The sequence below is a fragment of the Chenopodium album genome, chromosome 16 (assembly GCF_948465745.1).
Source record: "Chenopodium album chromosome 16, dcCheAlbu1.1, whole genome shotgun sequence".
Lineage (NCBI taxonomy): Eukaryota > Viridiplantae > Streptophyta > Magnoliopsida > Caryophyllales > Amaranthaceae > Chenopodium > Chenopodium album.
Genome location: NC_137849.1, coordinates 33,868,505 through 33,890,138, shown reverse-complemented (window position 1 = coordinate 33,890,138; position 21,634 = coordinate 33,868,505). Strand labels below are relative to the sequence as shown.

Sequence of the window (21,634 nt, the reverse complement as noted above, 5' to 3'; positions counted from 1 at the left end):
CACGAATCCACTACAGGTCCAACAAGACATGTCGGTGGGACAGTGGACATAAACCGTGACAAAGTCACAAGTCAACCAACTTATTAGGCCAATTCTTTTAAACTCATTTCAAAAACTAATCAAAAATGGATTGTCATGACAAGATTTCTCAAAGTCAATCCAAACACGACTCACTTGAGCACGAGAAGCATTTTACGAAGTACGAATAGCCCGTGCATGATATTTTTTTTTAATCTCCTCAATACTTGTTGAAGTAATGAACCAAACAGTTAAAGGTTGGATAGAATTTCAATTAGAAAATTACGATTGACAACAGTATCATCCTCATTTTTGGGTTAAACAGAGAAATTGCAGCAGCAGGCAGCTATAATGAAGACAGAAACCTCTACTATTGTTCCCTCAAGTAATCACTCTCTTCCTTTCTTAAAATTTCTAGGGTTCATTTTAATTCTCGTACACCTTCATTGGTTGAAATGTTGATTGTTTAATCATAGTAATTCAATTACATGGTATTTTCCAATTGCATTGTATTATCTGTATAATTCAAATATCTTATACTTTATTGTTTACTTTAATCTGAGTGGCGTTTAAGTTTTAGTATGAATTGTCAAGTTTCGAGCTCTCTTGTATGGTTTGGTTCAGAAATTCCTCAATTATCTTCAATCACATTGTCAAATGATTGTTGATTTGAGTTTTACTTGTATGATTTCCGATTTCGACTTCGCTGCACAGTTTAGTTTTCTCGATTTTGCCGGAAGTAATTGTAAGATAATTGTAGGAATTTAAGTGAGCTCAATTGTTGAAAATATCAGACTGAAATGTGCTGAAATAAGTGATTTTCAGTTGAAAAGAAGTACATCCTTGTAAGATAGTTGATGCTCAAACATAGCACTATTAAGTGTTACATTTCAAAATTAGCATAGAATTCAAAATCTGCTTCATTCTATGCTAATTTTGAAATGTTCTGCTACACATTATCTTTAAATTGAACTCAAGCTGTTTTGGACGCGTGTTAACAGCGTGTTATTTGCTCGTTTTATTGTGAATGATGTTAAATTGTTGGTTATAGTCCCTGCTCTATTATACATGGTCCGCTTCTACAATGTGTCTATTTGTGTTTCATTAGTATATGCTCAATTAATCTTTCAGTCATTACTCTTAACTTTTTTAGTTGTCAAGGGTGATTCTTTCATGCAAGTTATACTTATAGTAGGTTATATTAGAGCCTTAAAGCAACATTTTGTGATGGATTGTCGTGCTGCTAGTTTCATTATACCAAAATTAGTTTGCTTCTCAAATCATTCAGACTACCCAGTTTATGAAATGGCGCATCTGAGGCTAGGCTAGGCACTGAGGTATAAGGCGATATGGGCCATGCACCTTTATTGGTCCAGGAGATGGGGTTTTGGTGCGGCACAGTAAAAGGAGCAATAACACTCACCAAAAGGCGCACAACAATATTTCCAGTTTTTTAATTTTTTTTTTTTTTTTTCACTTTTGATATGTGCACCTCACTTAAATGAGGCGCACTAATGCCATGAGCCTTTTTATGCATTGAGACTATTGTTATAAGGGAAGTGAAAAAGAAACCAGAAGGTGCAAGTGAATCGAATGATGTCTTTATATTATGTTTAGAATATAAATATTTAAGTGAGTGAATGTTATTCATGATCCAAATTGATACCTTACACATTCTCTTCAATTTTTCTTGGTATGACTTACATCCAATTAACTTATTGAGGTGCTTAGCATGCCAGCATGGAGATTAAACTCTCTTTGATTTTTCTTTGTGTTGACACTCCAATATCCCCAAAGCCCTATTGTAAAGGGATATTTTAACTTTTTTTTTGTGTTTTTTTTTTTTTTTTTTTTTTTTTTGAATGATGTCTAAATGTCATTGCAGTAATATCACATTCTTAAACACTGTTGTCCAAGCTCTGTCCAGGTGCCATTGATTTGGGCATACCCTGTGTTTTATTACTCACTTTCTCTTACCTTATGCAACCTTTTTATTTATATACTGTTACTCTTTCTGTGCTGAGAGCATTGGTTGTTTGTATGACATGTTACATCTTGCAGGTGCTTTGGATTATCAATTGCGATCTTCCAAAGATCAAGAGAAGAATTTTGCATCTGGCATTATCATGGAAGAAAATCCATTGAATTTGCTGCAATCCCTATATGGTATGTTGCTTTGTTATTATAAAAAACTTTTGTTGTGAAAAATGTTGACCTTATGTTACTGAAACCACCTTGTCTTGGATGCAATAAACAGTATTTTAGTAATTTTACTGACCAATATGCTATAATAACTTCCTAAAGAAGGCTACTTTATGTGAGAATATTATATGTTAGTTGCATCTCCAGATGGAAACACCTGTATCGATTGTAGGAGAAAATTCAAGTGGCTAACATGCAAGCAGCCTGCTACTTTCTCAAAGAGCATTAATATCTTCTCATGAATTGGTCAATTGGATATATATTCTAGAGATCTTAATTTTATTTGAAGTTTTCATTAGATATTAATAACAAATCATTCAGTGCTTAAATAGAACGATTGCAGCATATTCTAATAGACTTGTGCATTTTTCTTTTTTCCATTAAGTAGTGGGACTGTGGCCTCTGGGAGTAATAAAACATCTAGGACAGGCAGTTATCTCAAAGTTGGAAGTAAGAAAGCCCACATGAATTGGAGGAAGTATATGTTAATGAAATCCTGCCTCTCAAAGTAGGGCTGTTTTTAATAAAATATTCTTCATCGATGGAAGTCATATGTTTGAATACTTAACTTTGTTACAGTATATAAAAAGTAACATAATGGGTACATCAACAAAAGACCTATATACCTCTTCAGAAATTAATGAAAGCAAATGTGTTCCTGTCATGCTGATTGAGGTTACCTCCAAGCCGAAAATTCACCATAGAGTAACATCATAAAGAAACATGGTAAGAAATTCTATATTACAAAGTTATTCAACTTGGATATCTAAGAGTCTTTGTTTTAGCCATAACACACCTACCATTGTAACTCATATTAACATGGAGTTTGAAGATAGGCCACTCCATTACATAAAGGCAACTTTGTGATGGATTTTCAATTTATTCCACGAAAAGCCATCTTCAAAAAGGCATAAAAACTAAGTTATCGGTATGCTTTGTGAAAAATGATGAAATCGATTTCATTGGTCAATAGAGAATTAGAGATGTTCAATTTGTTGAAGGGGATAGGGTCAAAATGTTAGAGTGCTTAAGAGAAATAATTTTATAATTTTCTTCCTTTCTTTGAAACAAGATATGCATGTAACCATATGCTTGCAACCCTACCCCAAATTCACTTCTATTCCTTTGCACATCTTCACCGTTATCAAGTTAACCTACCTACTTCTTATGAAAGGCCAAAGAGATATCAAAGTCTTTTAGATTGTTTATTTTGTTATTAAATCCTTAATAGATTGGAATATACTTTTTTTACACTATTTATTCACTAATATTGAGCCAACGAGCTTCGATGAGGCCAAGAAAGTAAGAAGTGGACTTGAGGAATGAATGAGGAAATGTGTCTCACTGAAAAGAATATATAGAGGAATTGGTAACAATTTTTAAAAGAGAAGAAGGCAATCAGACTTAGGTGAATCTTCAAAATCAAGAAGAATAACGAGAGTGTTGTGGAGATATACAAAGCTAAGTTTGATGCTAAAGTCAAGCAAAGCATTGCCTTTGAATTGTTTGCAAAATTAAGGGTTTTAAAGGTGCATTTACAAGGTTGCCACTCATATTTTTGTATTTTTGTTGAGGATGTCACATTCGTTAAAGATATAGGATATTGAATTCATGTCCTAGTATGCAGGCGTCAAAGTTGTACAATGTAATGATGATATTTTTCATAGCCATAAGTATTCTATACTAAATAGATACTAGAAAAATGTCAGTCAAGTTAATACTCCAATAGAATATGGCATGGAATAGTCTATTAAAGATACAAACCTAGAAAAGGTGAATAGTAGGATGCTTATACTTAAGTTATAAGAGGCCTCAGGTAGTATCCTAGAGGTATTTTGTTAGACTATAATTTATTTAGTTCGAATTGTGAACTTATGAACCATGATCTTATTTAAACTTATTAGCCCTTTTTTTTTTTTTAAAAAATTTTTTTTAATTTTTTTTTATCTAAACTTATAAACCCTTATCTATTTGAACTTATTAGCCTTTATCTTATCTGAACTTATTAGTCTTTATTGAATTTGAATTTATTAGATCTTATCATGGACTTTATTTGACTAAATTAGAACTTATTAACCCTTATTTTATCCTTTTTAAAATTGTCAACCTTATTTTATCTTATCTGAATTTAATCCTTATCTTATTTGAACTTATTATACCTTATCTTATATGAACTTATTAAACATGAGATAAAAGAACCTTATTATAAAGGCTTATTATACCTTATTCGAACTTATTTTATCTTATTATCTTAACTTATTTGAATTTATCGACCCTTATCTTATCTTATCTTATCTCATCTTACTTTATCTAAAATTGTTAGACATGAAATAAGTGAAATAAGGTAGAGTGGAGCCTAAGTTGTTTTAAGAAGAATCTATCTACATTAAGTTCTTGCACCCTTTCGAATATTCATTTTTCAATCCTTCACTTTTGTAACACTCTGCTTAACTAATACTCTAATATTAGATTGAAAGAAATAGAAAGATGAATTCTTTAGGGAAGAAGGCAGCTATTTCATTGATTAAAAGATTGAATCTTGCACACAAGGAGGCTTGAGGCCACCCCTCTCTCACTAGTACCTTGAGGTCACAATTCTCTAAACTCTAGTGTTTACAAATTACCAGCTACCTAGCACAATCCTATCCCCCCTTTACTTATACGTACACAATCAGCCCAAAAAAAGAAAGATGACAAAAGTTACAGCTGTCACAATGTGAGGGACTGCTGCCAGCCTTCACAGCAGTCATTGGCTGCTCATTGATTTGGTAACTGCTCCTCTAGCTCATTCCCTGAGAGTCCTTGCTGCTGTCCTTTCTTCCTCCTTCGCTCATACGTGATCCAGCCTCTATTCTTGTTACCCAAAGCATTCGTTACATTCCCTCCCCCTAGAAGAGTCACCTTGTCCTCGAGGTGAAAGGATGGAAATTGCTCGTTAATCACAGATGCCTCCTCCCATGTAGCTTTGATTATGGGTAGCCCCTGCCACTGAATTATCACTTCCAGAACCTTCGGTGCGCTCTTGGATTCTCTAACATCAAGCACCAATTCAGGCTCCACTACTAGCTCCAATTTGTCGGTCTGGGTGGGTAAGGTTGGGCTAGCCTCCTGAACTCCTAGCGCTCTCTTCAGTTGGGATACGTGGAACACAGGATGCACACGACACGATTCAGGCAGCTCCAATTTGTAGGCCACTTGCCCGATACGCTGCACTACCTTGAAAGGCCCGTAGAAGCGGGGAAATAGCTTCTCATTAGGCCTCTTAGCAAGGGACCTATGTCTATGTGGTTGGAGCTTCAAATACACAAAGTCCCCAATTTGAAGCTCTTCCTCTCTCCTTTACAAATCCACGTTGGCTTTCATCCTTTGCTGGGCTCGGAGTAGGTTCACGTGTAGATTTTCGAGCACCCAATCTCTTTCTTGCAGCCACTCATCCAAACTGTCCACCGGCGTTTGGCCCTTACCAACCTTGATCAATCTCAGGGGATCCCTTCCATAGACCACCCTAAAAGGAGTAAACCCGGTTGATGCGTGGTATGCTGTATTGTACGCATATTCTGCTAGTGTAGCCACATTCCCCATGATTTGGGTTGCCCATTCACGAAACATCTCAAGTAAGTCTCCAAGGTTTTGTTGACAACCTCCGTTTGACCGTCGGTTTATGGATGGTACGCCGTACTTCGCTTAAGATCCGTGCCTTGTAACTTGAACAATTCTCGCCAAAATATGCTCATGAATATGCGATCTCTATCCGGAACTATGGAAGTAGGGAACCCATGTAATTTTACCACCTCTTTCACGAATGTTGCAGCCACTGTTGCCGCACTATATGGGTGCCTTAATCCCACAAAATGCGCATATTTGGATAGCCTATTAACCATAACCAAAATAGAATTCATACCCTTGGATGTAGGAAGACCTTCTATAAAATCCATCGATATGTCCTCCCATATTGTCTCGGGAATCGGCAATGGTTGAAGCAGCCCTGCCGGTTGCAATTGAGAGTGCTTCGCTTGCTGGCAGATTGGGCATTGCCGCACATGAGCTCCAATGTCCTTTCTCATCCCAAGCCAATACCACTCCGATGCAATTCTCCCGTAGTTGGGAATTAATTTGGAAGATTTGGGAATGGTACTCTTCCCTTGAACATCAACCTTCCATCTTCTATGGTATACCCCACATAGCTCCCTTGTCCGCTGGCCACTTCTGCTGCAATTTTACCCAATAATTCGTCGGCCTTAACCTCGCTATCTAGCTCTTCCCAATCAATGCCCTGTATGGTGACCATAGCAACCAACTCTCCGGGACAGGGCATCTGCCACACGATTACTAGCCTACGGCTTGAACTGGATTTCAAAGTCGAACCGCAATAATTTGCAAACCCAATTCTGGTAATCACCCCCCCGTTCTCGCTGCTCCATTATATACTTCAAACCAACGTTACCCGGAACGTAGGACACCACATGACCCAAGTAGGCCACTCGTGGCAGCCCAAATTTGCATTTCTTAAAATTCACCACCAAGCGATGCTCCTTGAGCACGGACAACACTATCCTCATATGTTCTCGGTGACTCTCCTTGTCGGAGCTATAAATCAAGATATCGTCGAAAAACATCAATACAAACTTCCTCAAATAGGGTCGGAACACTTCGTTCATTAGTGCTTGGAAGGTGGCGGGGGCATTTGTGAGCCCAAAGGGCATCACCAAGAACTCATAATGGCCTTCGTGGGTATGGAAGGCGGTCTTGTGTATGTCCTTTTCCCTCACCAAAATTTGGTGGTAGCGCGAGTTGAGGTCGAGCTTTGAAAAATGGCAGCACCGTGAAGTTCGTCCAACAGCTCATCAATAATGGGAAGGAAGTATTTGTCCGGGATAGTCTCCGATTCAATGCCCGATAATCGACGCAAAAACGCCACGAACCATCTTTCTTCTTAACCAACAAAACCGGGCTCGAGAAGGGACTAATGGAAGGTTTGATGATTCCGGCAGCCAACATTTCCCGAATCAATTTTTCGATCTCGTCCTTTTGAAATTGTGGGTACCGGTAAGGTCTCACACTCACTGGGTTACTACCCTCCTTCAAGACTATCGCGTGTTCATGACCTCGCTTGGGTGGTAACCCCTTAGGGTCGGTAAACACTTCTTGAAACTGCCCCATGACGTTTTCAAGCCACCTCGGGACAGCGGCATCCCTTGCTTCCACCTTACTCTTATCCGCTTCCATCTCCACCCGATTAATTTCCACCCACAACCCTCCACCTTCGTGTCGCAAGGTCCTTATCAGAGCCTTGAGTGACACCTTAGTGCTCTCCAAAGTCGGATTTCCCACTAGAGTGACTCTTTGGTCGCCCACCATGAAACTTATGATGTGAGTTTTCCAGTGGACCAAGTTTTTCTAGCCACTCTATACCCAAAATCAAATCTGTATTCCCCAATTGTAGTGGTAAGAAATTATCCACCACCACAAAACCGCCGTTGAGAACTGCCCTCACCCCTTTACACCGCCCTTTTCCCCATATTAGATCGTCGTGGCCTAAGCATACACCGAACTCTCGGTTAACCACCATCGACACCCCCACCAAAACGTCGGAGATGAAGTTGTGAGTGGCCCCCGGATCCACCACAATAACCATCGATTTAGGCCCTACTTTCCCCTCCAACTTCATGGTTCGAGGGTTGGATAACCCCACCACCGAACAGAGCAAAACTTCCGGTGCCCCCTCCTCATCACTGGAGTCTAACTCAGGCGGTCTGGATGGACCCACTCTGGCATCCTCTGCGCCGCCCAACAGCAGGTCACTCATCTCCTTGTTCTTGTATCGGTGCCCAACGCTCCATCGCTCATCATGCCTAAAACAGAGGCCCTTCGCCTTCCGTTCTCGGTGTTCGGCGTCCGTCGGCCGTCGTGGTTCACCGGACTTTGAAGATGAGTAAGTGGTGGTCTTGGGAAAATTCACCGATCCCTGAGATTCAGTGGGCGCTTTAGGCCATCCTTTGAAAGAGGATGCCTGCTGGGTTGGAGTCCCGTAGGTGCTAATGAGGCCTGGCCCGAAATTGCTGGCCCCCTTTTTTAACCCGCTTAACCGGTTTCTTTCCTCAACCCGGCCCGCGATCTCTATGGCCTGTTCTAGGTTAAACGGGTTCATCAGCCTCACATCTGCCTTAATCTCCTCCTTGTGCCCATTAATGAAATGGCCCATCATAATAGTTTCTGGTATATCTTCTAAGGGGGCTGAAAGTTCGATGAACTTTTTCCGGTACTCGCTGACGGTGGTCTCCTAACTTGCCGCCAACCATTGTTCGTGGAGGCTTTTGGCGTGAGTGGGTCAGAACTTGCGCAAGACCCTAGCTTTCATGCTCTCCCAATTAGGTATCGGCCTCCTACGGTTTTCCCACTGGAACCACCGCAAGTCGTCACCCTCCATGGCTACCACGACGGCCTGCAACTTCTGCTCCTCCGTTAGCTGGTAGTGTTGAAAGTACTTCTCGCCCCTAAGTATCCAGCCAACCATTGGGGTCCGTGCCTTCGAAGAGTGGCATCTACAACTTCCTCGGCTTCCACCGGTGGCCACCTCCGCCGCCCTGGTCCTGCGAGCCTCGCATTCCATTATTAAACGGTTGCCCTTGTTCATGGTTCCTCTGATTAACCAGGTTTCGTAGTTCTTCAAAGAACTGAGCTTGAGTGGTGGTGTTCACCGTCATCCGAGCATCTTGCTGCTGTTGGAACAACTCGAACCGACCGTCAAGCCTCTGGATGGCCTCATCCAAGGACTTCTTAAGGGATTCTTCTTGCGTTTTCATCGCTGCCTCAATTGTCTCCAGTTGATTCTGTACTCCTGTCAACTGTTCTTCCAGTGTGTCGCACCTTTGGGTTGCAGAAGTAACCATTTTTTTTTTTACTCAGGGATTTGTGGTGGTTTCCGGCACCGGCAGTCGCAGGACTGCCGCTCTGATACCACTTTTAACACTCTGCTTAACTATTACTGTAATATTAGATTGAAAGCAATAGAAAGATGAATCCTTTAGGGAAGAAGGCAGCTATTTCATTGATTAAAAGATTGAATCTTGCACACAAGGAGGCTTGAGGCCACCACTCTCTCAATAGTACCTTGAGGGCACAATTCTCTACACTCTAGTGTTTACAAATTACTAGCTACCTAGCACAATCCTAAACCACCTTTACTTATATGTACACAGTCAACCCCAAAAAAGAAAGATGATAAAAGTTGCAGCTGTCACAATGTGAGGGGCTGCTGCCAGCCTTCACAGCAGTCATTGGCTGCTCACTGATTTGGTAGCTGCTCCTCTAGCTCATTCCCTGACAGTCCTTGCTGCTGTCCTTTCTTCCTCCTTCGCTCATTCGTGATCCAGCCTCTATTCTTGTTACCCAAGGCATTTGTTACAACTTTCTTCTCCTTTCTCTAAATTTGAAATCTGAAAGTTTCATAGGGAGTACATAATGAGGAGGTTGCATAATGCTTTTTTTTTTTTTTTTTTCTAAATTTTTTGTATAATTATGAGGTTGTTCCTAAATCATCGTAGTTGATCATACTATTTGGCATTGTGCTATGGCAAGAAAGTAACGTATCAAAGATAATTACAAAATGTCTTTCACAGATGGTGCTATAGCTGGAGCCATTGCAGGTGGTGTGGTAGAAGCAGCCTTATATCCGATAGATACAATTAAAACTCGGCTCCAGGCAGGTCTACAATCTTCAACTTCTTGTTGTTTGTAATTTGTTTTATATCAGTTAAAGCTTAAATATTATACTTTGTCTAGTCTACTAAAATCTGATAAATCATTATGAGTATGTATAGAGCCTATGCATCATATCATCAATTGAATCTATAGATGTTGTCATACCACTAAGTTAAGGTTGATATTCTTCACGATAATGGGAAACATAATTCTGTTATTGTTGTCTAATGGACTGGCAATTTTATTTCATGAACCTTTTGGCATGATTGAACTATTGAAGTTCATAAATTCAGTTTAGCTAAAATGGATGCTGTACATTCTGCCAAGAAATTTTAGCCTTTTGTTTTAGAGAGAGTTAGGATAGGAGACCACCCTTATATTGTGGGGATAAAAAGAACTGTTGAGAGTGAAATATGTGCATCCTTTTCATAAGAGGCAGATGATGAATTATTTGTTGAACTTGAAATCAATTTGAAGATATGAAACTTTGATGCGCTAATTGAGAAGATTAATGAGTGACTTTCACTAATCTACTACCTTTGCTTCTTTTTTCTTCGTTTTTTTTTTTTGACAACAATACTTCCGTTTCTTTTTTATTGCAACTAAGTGGTATCATTTGTGAGATATAAAATATCTTTTGTTGCAACTAAAAAGAATCGGAAATACTATTATGAATTCAAGGATGGCAGATGAATAGATGTTACTATTGGTTAGGATTATTACCTTTCATAAGCCTAATAATTCCTTTAAGAAAAACAGATTTAAAAAAAAAAAAAAGATTAAAAAAAAGCGTTAAAGTAAACCATATTGATTTAATTAAGATTGGAGTCTTATCTAATAATGGAACACTTTATACTTGAATTTTTTTTCTTAAATTTAATGAGTGAAACTAATCAACAATCATTAAATACAAGTATTAACAACAAATGATGCTCTTTCTTTTGCTCACTTTACTCACCTTTTACAAGTATTACATGATGCTCTTTCTTTTGCTCACTTTACTCATTATTTTTTTCTTTTCAAAACTCTTTCATACTCACCGTTTTTTTTCCAAACACTTTCGAATGATTATTTTGCACCTTATTTCTACTCCGAAGCCTACACTCAAGATTTATCTTTAAGTCTTTATAAGGATTACTCAACCCTTTCCCAAATTACAACTCAATAATTTGTTCTCTACGTGTTTAGATGATCTTACTAATAGTTGGAACAAAGGATTACTCCCACTGACACAAAATATATTTCTTACTCAAATATTGTACGTAAGTACGTTTAACTTAATGTGAGTGGAATAGAGGTGAGTAGAACATCGAAGCTTCAAACCTTCTTTGCTTTCTTCACTTCAAATGTCAACAATGTAATGTATGCTAGACCTGTTAATTGAGTCAGTCGGGTCGGGTTGCTCCGGGTCACGGGATATTTCGGGTCGGGCCACAGGTCGAGAAATGCTAAGTTTTGGGTTTGGGTCAACCTAACGGGTTTAGAACAGTTTTACGTTTTTTTTTTTTTTTTTTGGGCTTATTTTTAAAAATTTCTGATTTTTAAAGCTTACTTTGCTAATTTTTTTCCAATTTTTTGATTGAGCATTTTCAACATATTATTTTTAGCCATTACATACTGCATAATTTAAATCGTAACCATTTCACCAAATCTTATCAATTCCTAACTAATAAAAAATAATAATAAACTTAATAATAAAACTTTTAAACATCCCAAAATTAAAGGAAGAGACTGACATAATTATATATGTGGAGTATTATATCTCTTGAAATAATGTCGATTGGTGGTAAGACGGTGATGTGGGTTATACAAATGCAATTGGTGTGGGTCGATAATTGGTATAGGAGGTGATTGGTGTGGGTCGATAAATGAGATGGATTTGAGCAAGAGTTATATGAGATAGATAAATGAGAAAGAGATAAAATGTATGTCCGATGGTAGACAAACAATCAAACTTAATCAATAAACTAATGTTAATTTTCAAATAAATGTATTTATTAGAAAAAAACCCATAAAATCGGGTCGTTGGGTCTGGTTTAGGTCGGGTTTGACCAATAAATTTACTGGTTAAACGGGTTCGGGTTATGGCAGTGTTTGAAAAAGCGCGCCTAGGCGCAAGGCGATCAGGGTGAGCGCTTATTTTGGTCTGGGAAGGCGTTTTGGGTTAGGCGCACAAAAAGCGGCCGAGGCGCACCCAAGGCGCACTTCAGCCAAAATTTTGTAACTGCCCAAATAGTGCGCCTCACTTCAAAGATTACCGTTTTTTTTTTTTTTTAACTTGGAGTTTTGCTCTAAACTTACAATGTTGTCAATCAAGTAAGTTTCTTGAACCAATTGACATTCTAGAGTTTCAAGGATGGATTAAATTGTTGAATGTACATGCAAAGAAGCCTTTAATTCCGGATGCTATGAATGAGCTTGTGACGAATTTTGGATGTGTGAATGGAGTAGAGTAAATGGTACTTTTTCTTTATTTGTCAAAATTATTTAAAGTACCTAATCATGGATCTTTTAACTACTTTAAACATAAGCACACTGTGCATATTGGTGATGTGAAACATGATGAGATTGTGAAGTTTGTTGGTGGAAGTGGTTGTGATAAAAATACTACGGTGATATATCAATGTAGTTTCTCCCCCCTAGTAAAAGTGTTGTTTAATATTATAAAGGGTGTGGTTCCTTGTCCTAAAAAAGGATCGAGGCGGGTTTACTTGACTCTATCTTAATATATGTCTCGGAAATAAGGTGCAAATCAATTTCCCATCAATTATGATCCAACATCTGAGCCATTGTATTCCAAAGTGCACGGTTGGCTATGGCACTTTACTTACCATTTGAAAGCTTTAATGTAGACTTTGAGTGTCTATGCTTCCCTTGGTATGCAAGCTAATAACATATTAAAGACTACTACTATAAGTCTGCCCTTGGCTTAACATTGGTAGATGGGAAAAATAGTTTTATTCCAATTGAAATTGGAAAGGTTGTTTAGAAGGAGGAAAATAGAGAAGAGAGTAAAGAGGATGAGCGTGCATCAAAGAAACAAAGAGAGTGTCGACAAAAATCAAAAGAAAAAATTAGGCGGTATAAGAAGGAACTTGAGGGTGGCTATGCATACACTAAAGCCACCTCTGTTTGTAGATGTGACTAATGTGAGTGAGGAAGAGCCGGACCAACTTGGTACATCGGTGGAGAAGCTTGAAAAACCAGGGGAATGTAAGCCCAAATGTCATTGTTCGTGTTTCTACAAGAAATACACTGAGTAGCGGTGTTCCAACCTCTTTTGGAACAACTGGGTTTTGCTTGTTTGATGTCGAGTCTAAATTACAATCCATGATGCCACATGTGATGTTGAAACAAGATCAAATGAGCACCAAACTTATGTCACTTCAAGCAACGGTCGGGCTTTGAAAGGATCAGTCAACCAACTTAAAATGGTGACTAAGGCTATGAGTGAAACTCTTTCTTTTACTCACTTTACTCAAGTTTTACTAGCATTAAGTGATGCTCTTTCTTTTGCTCACTTTACTCACCATTCTTTATATCGTGCAGTTCCTTATGACGATTCATCATTCATGATAACCAACCCCAAGTCATTTTGGGACTAATGATGTGTTGTTCTTGTTGTTGTACTAACAACAAATATTGTGAAGAGGTATTGTGAGTGACGCTACAATGCTGTTGTGACGAGCTACGACTACCACACTCCACCAATAGAAAGTCTGGGTTCTTTGTGGAGAGAGGAAGAATGATGATGAGATGAAGCCAAGATGCGAATTAAAATTACTTCTAACAATGGATAGTGGAATCTTTCCAACCACTGCTCTGTGGCCCACAGCTTATACAACATAACCAAGTTACATTGTTGTAACTTATACAACAACTAACCGACCTCTATTTTTTCCTTCTGACTCGCTGCACCATTGGCCCTATTCATTCCCAAACTGGCTGTTGGCCCTACTGGCCTGAGGTATTAGGCATAGGCGGAAGACCAATCACCAACAAGTTACATACATTTACCTCGCTTCTCATGATATCGCACTCACTTTCTTCTTCAAACCACTCCCTCTGCCAACGACATCACCAAAGTCTTGCAATTTCTCCTCTCTTCTTCATATGCAAATTGCAACTCCATTGCTAAGACAAGCCTAGACCAATCTAAGTCTACCCCTTGTATAAAAATGCAAAATTTCCAACCTTTTTAAGGTATTCAACCTTGTGATATTTTTAAAAATCAATTACACAACGAACATAACCTCACTAAATCTAACAGTGAAAGCATCATCAAATTGTCAAGCGTAATTGTCTTTAAATTTTATGGGTTGGAAGGTTCGAATCCGATTAGACTCTTAATTAGAGTTGGCCTTTGTTAGGGATTCGGATATTTTTTTTTTTGGCAGCTTCAGGCCTGACTCTTTCCTTCAGATTGGGACAGACTTGAGTCGGATTCGGATTGAATTGACATCCTTATTAATATATTCTTGGTAACTCATGAGATGCGAGTACAAGGCAGGAAGGAATGATATTAAAAAGAAATAAAATTATGCTAGGTCCCTAGATTTTTTTTTTTTTTTTTTTGGAAAGAATACGTAAGTTAAAAGACTTGTACTTGGTAATTTAAGTCCATAGCCTATAGTTGGTTTTCAATAGTTATAAGTTTTCTAGATGCAATTGAAGACTGCACAATACATAGGAATATAAGATACTTTTGTTGTATATTGCTTTCCAGTTCTGATTACTTACGTCTACTTCAATATCCACCCTTTCTATCCTCTGTGAATTTACTGATTTAATTTCTTTCCTCTCTGATCTTTCTTAGCTTAAAGTCTTAAACCATCTATCTTTCTTCTCTCTCAAAATCTATTAATGAATCATAAAAAAAATTGTGCTTATCATCAATATTACTATTTCACTTAATGTGTCAATTTTATCTGCATTAAAGTTTTAACAGAATGGAATTGCTATAACCATTGTATTTTTTTGTTAATTAAATCACGCATATGTTAAGTTGCCTTTTGACTTAATGCCTAAATTTAACTCTTCCAACTCTAGGCAGCTCATGGTGGTGGAAAAATCATTTTAAAAGGCCTCTACTCCGGATTGTCCGGAAATTTGGTTGGTGTTTTACCGTAAGTGTTGTCCATTTTAATAGTACTTTCTGCCTGGGTTTATGCAAATTTAATCCATTCCAATTCTGTCTCTCTTGGTTATGTATGTGTGACTAGTGTGAGTGTGCACCCCTTGATGGTCTGTGCCTGGCCATACATAGCTATGTACACAATTATGATGCCTAATTCTGTTAGCAACTTCAGAATTTCGGACAGATTAATGACTACTTTCAGGGTCTCTCAACATTTCATTCATTTCTTATGACATTGTTTTGCAATGGTTTAGGCTGAAAGAACAACCGCTAATTGCCTTTTTGATCAAGGAACAAGCACATGCAGCTTTTTTTTTTTTTTTTTTTGAAAGGGGTAAGGCTGAAAGAGCCTCTTTGCTATTGTCAGAGTAATACTCTGTTTATAAATCCTCCCTAACCCTGCTTTAGGCAAGAGTATTACAATTGCCACTGTAGTAATATTACAGTCATTATATCTTGCCAGCTCATATATAGTTAACTGTATAGTATGTCAGTTGTTATATCTTTCCTTCTGCTTGTTTTAGTGACATTGCAAAGTTATATGAAGATGAAATTCTTTGTTTTCTTTCAGGGCTTCTGCGATATTTTTGGGTGTGTACGAGCCAGTAAAGCAGAAATTGTTAAAGGCTATTCCTGAGAACCTCAGTTCTCTGGCTCATCTTGTAAGTTGCATAAATAAGCAAAATGGGTAAACCGACTGAATTTTCTTGAAGATGCAATTTGAATCTTTTGTGTTAGACAGACTAATTTTGCTAATGTGTAGTTCTGTTTATGTTTATTTTCCAGGGACATTGTGTCCTCTTCATGTACTTTCACTGTTAAAAACAAATCATTATGTACTTTAACATGTGCTGAAGCTCTTTTTGAGGTTTTCTATTTGTGATTCTATTATTAATAATTTTTTATTTTATTTTTTTTGGGGGGGGGGGGGGGGGGGGGGCGTGGGCGAAGAGTGACTACTCGTCAATACTAACTTTGGATTCTGGCAGATATAACCAAACCTCAATCTAATCTTTCCTGTACTTATTTACTTCCTCTGTTTCTTTTAGTTGCATCATTTACAAAAACACGACTCCTAGTTAGTTTTTGGAGATGAGAGCGATAGAGAGAAAGAAAAAAAGAGGACCCATGTAATATGAGAGATAGAGAGAATTTATTAACTAAAAAGGAAAGTGATTCATCTAATTTGAAACTTCCTTATTTAGAAAGTGATGCATCTAAAAAGAAATGGAAAGCAAGCTATAGTTTTCCAATGGGTGTCTTGCTGGAATGACCTTGTCACACTGTAATCTGATCCTACTTACTTTGCGCTTATTGCTAGCCTAATCTATCACATACTTTTAGAGTCTGGAGTTTGAGGAAAAGGATTTGGATTTTTTTTCCCCTTCATTATGCACTGTGTAGAGGAAGTTTTAAGTTGATGGACTGATATTGTAAGTATTTAACCATGTTTTAATAAATAAATAAATAAATAATAATAATAATAATAATAATAATAATAATAATAATAATAATAATAATAATAATAATAATAATAATTTAGCATCTAACCATTGCGTAGGTCTTTCTATTATGATTTTCATTGTACACTGAGGTGGAAGCCTTCTTGTAGCCTAATTTGTTGTCCCTCTTCTTTCTTTTTGGAAGAAAGGGTGTTGGGGCTGAATGTGTCCAAGGCATTTCTCTTATTGCCGATTTACTGTAAATCAATTAGTCCATGACAATAGCTTTTGTGTAACAACTTAGTTCATTGTTGAGCTGTATGCAGCCAGTTTTAGTTTTAAACTTCATTCAGTCTGCAGGTGCAATTGCAGGAGCTGCCTCTTCTGTTGTCCGAGTCCCAACCGAGGTATTAATATTTATACAATTTGTCATTCTCGGTTTACAAGTGTATGCGGTTTAAAATATACTGTCATCCTAAACAATAATATAGGTTGTGAAACAAAGGATGCAGACGGGTCAATTTGCAACAGCACCTAATGCCGTGCGTATGATTGTTTCTAAAGAGGGCTTCAGAGGACTTTATGCGGTAAGTGAGATCTTCTGTCGTGCAGTAAATTTGTTTGTCAAGTTGGTTAGTAGGCTATGTGCTCCATGCTTTCTCCAATTGTAGCTTTGTGAGGAATGCTGTCTATTGACCGATGCTTTTCGATCCTAAAATTTTTGTTTCTGTTGCAGGGTTATGGATCTTTTCTACTTCGTGATTTGCCTTTCGATGCCATCCAATTTTGTATCTATGAGCAAATAAGGATTGGTTATAAACTGGCGGTAAGCTGATATATATTCTCTTGATAAGAGCTTTATATTCATTAAGATATTTCATCTTGTCTATTTTATAAGCTAAATTTTATATTCGTATTTATCAAAAATTGTAGGCTTATGAGGATAAAAGATAAAATTATTACCCTTATACTTTATAACCTGAAAAGGCTGTTTTTATATTTTTCACAATCAGAATTCCAAAAGCTACATAAGTAGCAATTAACGTTGCTTCCGGTTCTTTTGTAGAATACCCTTGCGAATTCCTGTGTTAAATGTTTGACAACGTTCTTGATATATTTCACATGAATGTAGGTCTATGAAATGATGTGGGATTCTCTCATCTTCCATAAGCTCATGGTTTATAAAAAAACTTAGTCCATTTGGGGATGGATAAAAGTTGGTGTAGAGAGCATCTAATAAGAGTAGGTTTCTATTAATGTAGTGGCATGGAGTAAATATTTTGGAAATTTAACAGGGGATGTTGTATGTTTGCAAAAATTCATCTGCATTCCAATTTTTTTGATACGCTTAATTTCTTTGTTTAAAAGTTTCTGAGAAATATGGAGATATGCAACTATGTAAGGGTATCTTGTGATATTTGCTAAACTATAGGATTATTCAGTGAAATTGCCCCATCTTTTAGACATATTCTCCATTTCAATATAATTTTTACTTTCAATTTTTATGTCACCAAATAAAACTCATCGTAATTGAATTAAAAAAAAAAAAATACATATTGTTTATCACTCTTCTAATTTCGTCACATCAATAATTTTTCTTTTTCTATCCTACAAAATTATTCTCTCTACAACGTACTATTTACTTTTGACTTCTGTGCCAAATCAAAGTTTTAAGAGGGAGTGATCTTTTTGATGTTCCATGATTCTTAAAATATTCATGTTCTGTAAGCTGTAACTGGTTGTCGTTTCATCTTTTTGATGTTTCACTTGTGAGATCTTAAAGCTTGAGAATACTTTTCATGATTTGCTGTCATATGCTCACAGTGCATACAGACACTTGCAACCTCTTTGTGAATCTTCAAATAGATTCTTAGCTTTGTCTGTTTTAGGTTTACCAGTTTCAGCATATGTTGGTGAAAGCCTGCTTATTTTCTAACATTTTTGAAGTAGAAAGTTTGATGGTTAGTAACATATTTGGTTAACATGTCCATTGACCAAATACAACTTTTTTTTTTTGGCAGGCTAAGAGGGAATTAAATGACCCTGAAAATGCTTTGATTGGTGCTTTTGCAGGTAATAAATAACTCTTCTTATTTTTACTGTAAAAAAATGCTTAAAACTACTTGATAAACAAAAAATGTCAAACAGCTGCTTGATGCAGACTTCTGTGCTTTGATCATGACTGATATTTGTAAGCAATTCCAATTTTCTACCTATTCTAACCATAATCATTTTTCTTCAATTACTTTTGTTGGGGGCAGTGAGGAACTTATGATTATATACCCTTTGTAAAATACTGGTCTATCTAAATTACAGATTCTTGTGAACTGAGCTGTTAAGATGAAACATGGATATTGCTGTGTAATGTTATGAGCTTATGATACAAAATACTTTGTATCAGACTGGATACAGAATTGAGTTAGCGATACATAAATAAAATCTTGACCTGCTGCAGTAAATTTATGACCTGTCTTTGGTGTCAATTAGGGTGCAGTGTATTTTTTTGGTTGGTTTACGATCTTGAGTTGGCCCTTTATAAGGGCCCAAACCCAGGCCCGGAAACAAACTCTCCACTACTACTCCCCAATGAATATTTAAGGCTTGAACCTTAGCCATGGTGTTCATGCCTAAAACCTCCAATGATCCTATTCTGGAGAAAGAGTAATGGTATAATCAAGATTAAGTTGTTGGGATAGTTTGTTTTGTGTTGACCACTTGACCGTGTAGTATGTTTCCAAATATAATAAAATTGCAATAAAGGCTGAGCTCTATGGATTAGGCTGATCAGTCGGTTTCAGGATATTCAAAAACATAACGCATGCAATATAATAAGAATAAATTTTGAGGAAAGAAATTTAGAGAAAACGGATTGGTCTATTTAGTACTTGCTGGACTTAATATTCATTGCTTGAACAGGAGCTATAACAGGAGCTATAACGACTCCTCTTGATGTGATCAAGACAAGACTGATGATTCAGGTATATAGTGATCCATTTTTTTCTGCCTCAAGTCTTCTTTCATTTGAAGTTTAGCGTGCTAATTTTTTGCCTGTCCTCTTGTGTGAAACAATGGTCTTAATTCTACAGGGGTCGTCAAAGCAGTACAAGGGTATATATGACTGTGTGAGGACCATACTGAGAGAAGAAGGAGGCCATGTCTTTATGAAGGTTTGTCCTCATCTTGTACGAGTATTCGCCTTTTTTTTTTTTTCTCTTTTTTTAGTGGGGGATTGTGTATTAGGTTGTACTATTTTCAAATTAGTTGTGAAGAGAAAGAACAGGCAAAAGGAATTTCAAAGCTGTGTATTTGTTGTGTACTGCAGGGCATTGGACCAAGAGTTTTATGGATTGGAATTGGAGGCTCGATATTTTTTGGTGTCTTGGAGAAGACAAAACAGGTTTTATCCCAAGGCCAACCCAAGAATTGATCAGCTTAAACTGCAAATGAGCGTCCCTCTCTCTTTCTCTCTGCTTTGTTTTTCTTTTATTTACTAAATTTTGGAAATTTTGTTTCTCTTTGTGAACATCACATTGGAATTTACAATTTCTTATTTTCTAGTGAATTTCATCTAGCTGGTAGTCTTAGCAATTGTATCATGACTTGAGATCAAAGCTTGTTCATTTCGCACTTCATAGCATTTTATAAAATAAAATCATTACATGCATAAAAAATTGTCATTTTCTTACTGTACTTTATTGTCATGACCTGTTATTTGGAGAGCGAAAAAGTCATTAAAGTTTTGTTTTTAACTGGCCTCGTGGTGGTGTAATGGTGTTGATTGTCGTTCATTTATGACTTAGGACTATGACAGCAGTCTCCATTTGCGAGTATGGTATTGATTTCTTCATTCAGTGACTTATCCAATTTGTTGCGGGAAAGTATCACATTTTCTTTTATGACCAACTTGTTACCTGCATTCAAATTTTGGGTTAGAACTCGAGAAAGAGACATCCTTATACCAATCCAATCTTCCTGGTTTAGTACTGAATACTTTCCTTCCTAGCTTTGCTCTTGGCCTTAATAGAAGTGTGAGGTGCCGACAACTTTTTTTTTTTAGTAGGTTGCTCTTGGCCTTGATACGAGTGTGAGAGGCCGACAACTTTTTTTTTGTGAGAAATGGAGGCACATATCCTTCGTACATCGATGTCCATGCTCCACTTTGCTATAATGGGCTCGATTAGCTGTATGGACGAGCCTTCAATTGACAAGTTCTCTTTCCTAGAGTTTGAACTAGTAAGATGATTCGGGATTCCAACCATAATTGGATTAATTGCTTTTTGGGTAGGCTAATTGCTCAATGGAAGAAGGATCATTGACTCGATCTTCATGAGTACTATGTGGCTTCTTCCTTGTACCGCCTCTAATTTCGAAAATGATCCTGACTTTAGGTTAGCCAACATGATAGGTTATCTTGAGCAAGAATCTGATCAGTCTCTTTTTGAGATTGAAAGGATGGAAACCTACCTTTTTCGGTTAAAGAATCGATATTATATACAAAAGGTCAAGAAGATATCACTGGAATCATGACTGCGAAGATGTAATGTCATGTTGAACTAAGAGCAACACACAATGTTAACATTACATAAGTTATTATGAAATGAATCCTAATCGAAGATGTTGTCACGTACGTGACGTACTCAAGCTTTTATTTGGGATCCAAAGGTATAAAAATAATTATAATGACAATTGATTGGGATCCTCAGGTATGACAATTGATTTTTAATGACAATTTCCACATTTTGAATCTATAATAATACATAGTAGAACCCCAACTTGCATTTATTTATGTTTTAGTCAAGATAATTAATTGAAAGAGTTAATTTAATCTTCAATTACATACAAGGGTATGACTTTCCATAGTAGACTCATCAAAGGGAACTTTTCTCAAGCTAAAAGGTGATCATAATTAAGCACTTATGTATATTGCTTTTCTCAATAATCCTAAATATTGTGTTTTGTGGTTTATACTTGAATGTAAAGTGGGGTGATGTAATTACTTGGCTAAGTTGGTCAAGAGAGGCAGCAGTTGAGGCGGAGGAAGTGGGGGCTATATCGTGTTCGGGACATGGAAGGGCGTTATTGGATGGGTTGGTTGTTGATGAGAAACCAGTGTGCGAGTGTTATGGTTGCTACA

General features: G+C 37.2%; 1 protein-coding gene across 1 annotated transcript; it reads left to right on the top strand.

Annotated features, from left to right (window-relative positions):
* Positions 1 to 239: 239 nt before the first annotated feature.
* LOC145585141 (putative S-adenosylmethionine carrier 2, chloroplastic) lies at positions 240 to 20,164 on the top strand. Its single transcript, XM_081641877.1, has 12 exons — positions 240 to 403; positions 2,080 to 2,184; positions 9,840 to 9,926; positions 14,975 to 15,047; positions 15,630 to 15,720; positions 16,854 to 16,907; positions 16,992 to 17,087; positions 17,237 to 17,326; positions 18,522 to 18,573; positions 19,417 to 19,478; positions 19,587 to 19,667; positions 19,823 to 20,164. The coding sequence occupies exons 1-12, from the start codon at positions 370 to 372 to the stop codon at positions 19,925 to 19,927; spliced, it is 930 nt and encodes a 309-aa protein (XP_081498003.1). The 5' UTR covers positions 240 to 369; the 3' UTR covers positions 19,928 to 20,164.
* Positions 20,165 to 21,634: the final 1,470 nt, after the last annotated feature.

Excerpts from the sequence above, each read along its gene's own strand:
- LOC145585141 (XM_081641877.1), top strand. The coding sequence starts at position 370 with ATGAAGACAGAAACCTCTACTATTGTTCCCTCAA. Across the intron at positions 15,721-16,853 it reads TCAGTTCTCTGGCTCATCTT|TCTGCAGGTGCAATTGCAGG; the intron begins GTAAGTTGCATA and ends AACTTCATTCAG. Across the intron at positions 18,574-19,416 it reads TTTGATTGGTGCTTTTGCAG|GAGCTATAACAGGAGCTATA; the intron begins GTAATAAATAAC and ends TTGCTTGAACAG.